Source organism: Arachis ipaensis, chromosome B10 (assembly GCF_000816755.2).
Source record: "Arachis ipaensis cultivar K30076 chromosome B10, Araip1.1, whole genome shotgun sequence".
Classification (NCBI taxonomy): Eukaryota; Viridiplantae; Streptophyta; class Magnoliopsida; order Fabales; family Fabaceae; genus Arachis; species Arachis ipaensis.
In genome coordinates, this window is record NC_029794.2 from 128,120,725 (window position 1) to 128,127,622 (window position 6,898).

At 34.0% G+C, this 6,898-nt stretch overlaps 1 protein-coding gene across 1 annotated transcript in view; it reads right to left on the minus strand.

Annotated features, from left to right (window-relative positions):
• Window positions 1-6,476, minus strand: part of LOC107623225 (CSC1-like protein HYP1) — a gene marked incomplete in the record, with an annotated part of 7,113 nt that extends 637 nt beyond the window's left edge. Inside the window, 10 exon segments of the mRNA XM_016325411.2 lie at window positions 1-213; window positions 356-631; window positions 907-1,183; window positions 1,889-2,187; window positions 3,228-3,416; window positions 3,993-4,202; window positions 4,305-4,368; window positions 4,933-5,082; window positions 5,499-5,843; window positions 6,316-6,476. Coding sequence (XP_016180897.1) covers window positions 1-213; window positions 356-631; window positions 907-1,183; window positions 1,889-2,187; window positions 3,228-3,416; window positions 3,993-4,202; window positions 4,305-4,368; window positions 4,933-5,082; window positions 5,499-5,779 — 1,959 coding nt within the window.

The window sequence follows — 6,898 nt, forward strand, 5'->3', positions numbered from 1 at the left end:
CATGGGGAAGAACCGATTCTGGCAATACTCGTTGAATAGAAGTGTGAGAATTGGAAGAGGAATAGTCAATGCAGATGCCAGAGGAAGCGTTTTCAGGCCAAAAATTCCAATGGCTATTACATGCATCAATATCAATGAAAAAATTGTGGAGTTGTGCACTGTTGGCCAAAATTGTCCCCCAGTCTCATACTTGGGCACATAAACTTTTAGGAACTGTCACCAAAAGATGTTTTAAGGCAATGTTAGAATTTCATTCATGAAACAAAAAAAGATAACAGCAACTACTACCTGTGTCAAAAACAAAAAGAAATGCAAATGCATATAATATATGGGAAAAGCAATAATAATATCAAACCTGGTTGCGGAAAATGATGTATCCCAAACAAAAGTAGACCAAGAGAAATGGCAGTATTAGTGGAGCAAGGATGAAGTATGTTACACCAAGAAGACCAAAGAGGCGAATCCTGGGAATTTCACTGTGGTAAGGAATTGATGGGGGCTCAAAATCATCATCACTGTTGCTACTAAAAGTTCTACTAATAAAATTGTATAGAAGTGTAGTCAATTGAAAGAGTTCCGACGCTATAGTGGTCCACCCAGTTGTGACAACATATGCTATGAAAAACGATGCCTGCAACAAGGGAAAGTATATGAAATTTCATCTTTGAAGATTGGATTTTGGTAACAGGCATTTATAACGAAACAAAATTAAGTTGAGAAACAAAAAAAATTGATAACTCAGGGTGCGGTTGTTTCCGCCTCTTTAAAGATAAAAACTGATTTTTGACTGAGAATTTACTTCATACTTCTTGTATGATAAACAAACGCACCATCAATGTATGTTATAAAATACTGGAGAAATTTTGTGAAACTTCATACAATATGACATTCAATACTGATTATCACCTGTGATGGTACAGCTTCAGCTAGTACTCTGGGAATCTCTTTGGGCTCAAGAAAGACGTTCACTCGATAAAGAGCTGACCCTGATAGTACATTTGCAAAGAAAATGTTCCATATGGTAAACAATAATACTTTAGTACATGCACTCTTTTGAATCTGACTCAGTGATATGTATCCTTGCATGGATGAAAGCAGAATCATAATAGGTGGAACAAAGGATAGAAACAATTGAAGAATCAAACTGGGAAGGTATCCTGTTACAACTTGGCTCACAACAGACCTGCAAACAGATGTTGCAAATTCATGGTAAGAAAACTTTAGTGCAAATAATAAAGCAATGAAGTATACTCTCAACTTGCAATCACAAACTCAACAAGTCAACAGTTCAATGGGGAAAAAAAGGGATAATGTATTCTCCAGAAAACTGTATCATAGACACACTTGCGTGCGCTCACGCACATTGCCTAATATACATTGTGTGATGGTGATATATGATTCTTCTTAATATGCTGTATGAGGGCCTTCAAACTAAAACTCTGGATATATTATTCCGAATACTGAATCTAAGGTGTAACCCATCCCGCTTATGACTATTCAAAGAAACCAGCTCTTAGCCAGAATGAATTTAGCTAATGGGAGATTGCCGACAGCCTGCGATACAAGCACTGATTCAAGTAAGGTCTAAAATATGATTAGTTTTCATAATTAACAAAAAAACCTTCATAGCTTACCAGATGAAAGATGAAAATATGTTTGTGCATAAAAATTGAAATGGCAATTGTTGTGAAAAATATGTGCCACGGCCAACAAAAATGTGTACATTTAAAAGCAGATGCTTTATACAACTAAAAATATAAAAATCAAATATATATTTCAATGGACGTAGAGAATGGAAGTCTGCATGCAAAGGTAGTTATATTATCATCTTACTGTGATGCATGCTCTCATGGAAGATGAAGGTCAACAGGTAGGAATTCCTACTTACAGTCTCAGTATGCCTGTAAGAAAAGGGAACCAGGTTTCCAACTGATCAAGATGTGTCAATCCTTGTACAATTGCCACTGGGATTAAAAATAAAACTGTAAGAGTAGCACATGCAACAAAAACTACCAGCTTGCTTATCCATCTTCGAATGAAGGAAACAGTGAAGAAAGGCCAATAAACATCACGAGGCTCGGGTGCTTGCTCAGTAACCCATTCTGTGGGATTGACACCTTCTTGAATGTGTAGAGCTATGGCAGCACCAAATCTTGTCTTAAATGAGACAAAGGCAGCTGGAACTTCCTTCAAGTTTGTTGATAGCACAAGTCAATGTATTAGACATCATTATTGTCATTACAACCTAATTACTAAGAAATATACTGATTGTAGGAAAGAATATCCTCCATCAAAATAACTATTGATATGAATAATCTAATAGACAACATATTATAAAGGAGGAGACAAGTGCTGTGCAAGCCAAACTGAACATAATCATGAGCTAGTATGCGAAATTTTTTATGATTATTTTTTGCTTCAAGAAATAAATATTACATTAGGATCTTCTATCTAGCAAATGAACTCTAAGCTTCATTTCAGTAAATGGTGAATTACCTCGTACAAATCAAATGTTCAATTCTCTCTCCATATTTTCTCGTGAAAAGTATAAAAAAACCCTCCTTGTACATTTATTTAATCCTGTTAGGCTGTCACTTTAAAAAGTGCATTTTAATCATGTGACTTTAATATCCAATCTCAGAAAAACGAGGAGGGTTGTATTAGACCTACGATAGTCAACATAAAACTTAGTTGCATCCTAATCCATAGACACGACGCAATGATGTCTTGGATCCATATAGCCAACCCCACTCAGTGGAAAAAAGGCTTTGTTAAGAAAGAAAGCAATAAATTACTATAAAATTTGCTAATGATTTTTATTTTTTGATGATAGAAGTCTAAAATACAGTCAATTTTGGTCCAAACACTCTTCTTATTATTTTTCAGTATTTGAGAGCTCCTAATGCGATCTCATTTCCCATTTCCCATTTCCTGTCTCATCTGAAATAGAGTTGATATATGAAAACTGAATTTTGTTACCTGCCACATCTTGCCATTATTAATCAAGTTGGTAATACTGAGTAAAACCAAATCTTAACAACATAATCTGTGTTAAATATGCAGTGACAGTCAATTTGGTTTATGATTTAATGAACTAATAATGCGTAGTTTATTATCAGGCAGCATGTAAACCAATTAGATATTAAACAAGCTTTGATGAAAAATAAGTTATTTTGTTATCACTTGAGTAGTGAAGGTTGTTATTTATGCTTAGACATGAGAGTTACCTTGGCTGTCACTGATGATTGTTCCATTCGGACATTATCTTCCAGGTCTCCCAATCTTCTTTCATAGTGATCCAAAAGATCAACTTTACGCCCGAAAAGTCCAAAAAGACCATCGCGCCTTTGACTTTGAGGAGCATCACTTTTTGATTTCAAACGGGTTAGCTTTTTGTACATTTTATCTGCATCAGCCTTCAAAGAATAAACTTTAATAGTAAGATATGTAGGTAATACTAGAAGACTAGAAGAAAAAATTGATGTTAGGTGAAACTATAAGGCTGTGTTTGGTATAAGTTTTGTGTTCCTTTTGTAGTTATATTTCCACTTTTGTATCTTATGACACACAATATTGTATACTTGTACCAGCTCCAAACACATTTTGGTATCTCTCAATTACCAAACACAATCTAGATATCCAAAATGTTTAACACTCATGAAAGAAAGAAAAACAGACAAGATGCAAAGCTTTCCCTCAAGTATTATATAGAGAATGCATGAAAATAGGCCCTGATCTTTGCAGGAAACAGACGCGAGTTGTGTACTGTTATCTCGCCTAAAACACCATAATTTCAACAAATTATTCGTTCATAGGGAAGAAGTGATAAAGTGATTATTTAATTGATGTTCCATATTTAACATGTAGGAATTCTGGAGAGATACTCTTTCATTAATAAATAAACTAACAAGGTAGCAATGTCCAATGCAACCAAAATTCAAGGGACAAGATCAAGTCAAGGGAGCTCCAGAGGAAAAAAAAAATATGCTCACAGTAAGATTTTGAAGTCTACTGCTTCGACGGATCACAGAATGTGAAAGATACGTAGAAGGGTGATACTCCTGGAAAAAACGCTCAACAGTCTCACTACATGTGCTTCCAGGTGGAATAGGAACACCACGGACTAACAAGGTAAACTGATGAGGCTGAGGTTTGGATGAATAAAAGCAAGCAATTCTTTTTGATGAAATGTAAGCATACTCCTGCATATGGAATTAACATTAAACACAGAAGACAATCATTCTCTTTACAAAATAATAGGAGAATTTGTCAGTGTTTACAAATAAAAGTAAAATAAAACTTACATAATAAAGAAGATAGCAAACAACTCCAGTGAAAACATAGGCAGCACTAAAATGGATCCATAACCTTGATAAAAGCCAATCTAGGTATCAGAATTTCAATGTTACAATGAAAGATAATTAAAAATCTCAATAATGCTCATGTAACACTCCTTTCATTTGAACATGCTATGTAAACACAGCAGAAAATAAATAAATAAAATTATATCATAAGTGTCATGATAGACTTATATAACAAATGCCGTTTTAGAAACCAGGACATCAAAAATTCAAATGCATGAACATTAAAACTTTGGATTCTTAATCTAGTCAAAACATTCCTAGCCACATTGCGATGTCAAAGGAGGCAATGAATTTCAAAATTAAGGCAACAGTGTTGTTTATCAGAAACATAAACTGCAAAGAGAAGAAAGATGTCAACTCTAGGAGACTATTCACAAATTTGGTGTCATTCAAACAAATGATTTTGCAGAACTTAATAGAAGTCATCTGACCTGTAGGTGGATTTATTCAGTAAAATGTGTGTCTTCAGATTTAATATCAATATATATCCTAGACATCAATGTATCATTGTTATATAGTTCTTCATCATGAATAGATAATATCTGAGTTATTGATACATAATATTCACCTGTTTGAACCGTTGTTAACATTAGATATAGTGAACGAGTCCAAAGACTTGTGCTGAAAATCTGATTCATCTTTAAGCTGAGTCCCCAAGTAATTAATTGGGAGAAGAACGCACATTCCAATTATTCCTCCAAATGTAAATACTTTTAAACTGTACAATGGCATAAAAAGGGAAAAGGGTCAGCTGAATCAAATAAAAGAGCCCTCCCAAAGCAAGGATATCCAAACTAGAGAGACCAATAATAGTTTACAGCAATATGGATACAAAGGTTAATGAACGCTGAGCCATGGTGGTTACATATAAATATGTCACATTGAAAATGTGAATATCCACTCAGAATTTGATATAGAAAATACTTAATGTCAGTCAAAAGGAAAATGAATGAATATAATTGAGTATAGACACGTTAAAACAGAATACAACCTTTAGTAGTGTAGTATATAAAGTTCTCTTGTATTGCAGAAATCAGCTATTGATATTTACAATATCCATTAAAATGAGTAGATATATGATTTGAAGCATCTTCAAATCTCCAAACTTTTAGTCAACCAAACATTTCACCTCACCTAAAGATAAATATGCGCATGAAGACAAAAGCATCTAGGCCTGCGTTTGACAAAAATTCTTCCTCCGAAGGCTCCCATGCCTTTCTCACCCATCCAGCAGTAGGTAGCAACCGCTCCAAGTTAAATTGACCACCCTCTTTAACTTTTCCTTCAGCAACTAAGCGTGGTGCATAGACAGTAACATTACCAGGCTGCTTTCGCAATATAGAGTATAGGGTGAAAAATAAAAGACAGAGGCCAAGATTAATGGCAACGGAAGTCAAAAGAGCAGAAAGAATCATAATTTAAATTCGGATTTGACACCAGAAGTTTCAGCTCTTGACACGTGATAACACAACTGTAGACCTGAAAATGAATCAAAATATTCGGCATCAGCACATAGCCAAGGACCACAGAAAATTTTCCAGTTTTAGTTCCATTGTAATACTAATGCATGCCCAAGTAAGAAGAACCCCAAGGATCACTACAAAAGAGGAAGCACAATGCAAACAACCACTCCGCAGTAAGCACCAAAGAACAGCAACATAAGAACACTAAGCAGCTGAATTTTGAACTTGTCCAAGTCCAACACCATAAATCTACTTCATCAATCATTGACCTTAATCTGTTCTTTCAAATGATAGATTATATAAGAAGCATAAGTTAATTCTAAACTCCTGATGCTATAATAAAGTCAACATACAAATTTAGAACAATGAGGAACGCACCAATTTTGCCAAATTAACGTGCTCGTAATAATGAAACAAAATTCATACATGTTTAAACAGAAAATGAATAGCTTGAAGTTGAAGAGAAAGAGAGAAAGAGAGAAGAGAACCTGTATTGCGCAGAAGCAGCGAAAGAGATAAGCACGTGAATTGAGTAACGACACAACTCACAGAAGTAGCAGAAACAAAAGACGATGCAGGAACCGACTCTTACTCTGCGCTGCAATTATTATTATTTACAGATTTATATTTTGAATAGATTACTTTTAAAAAAATATTAATAAAATCTGTTAAGATAATAAATATAGATAAATTAATTTAAATTAACATCTTTTATTTTAATTATACTGACTAATTTAAAAATAACGTATTCGCATTTATCATTTTAAAAGATTTTATTAATATTTTTTTAAAAAATCAATCATTTCCTATAAATATTCGAGTTTTATTTGTAACTTTATTCTTATTTATAAATGATGAGGCGCCGTTCTTGGTGGCAGTGATGGATTGAAAAGCAACGAGCAGTCGACCACGTGCTGCACCTTCGTTCCTTTCTTTTCTCCATGGGTTTTCTTCTCTATTACATTACATTTTTTTCCCCTTTCATATATCGCATTTCATGCATCAGACATGTGAAATAATATATTATATATCAAAATTAATTATTAAAATTTTAAGAACAACAAAATCTCT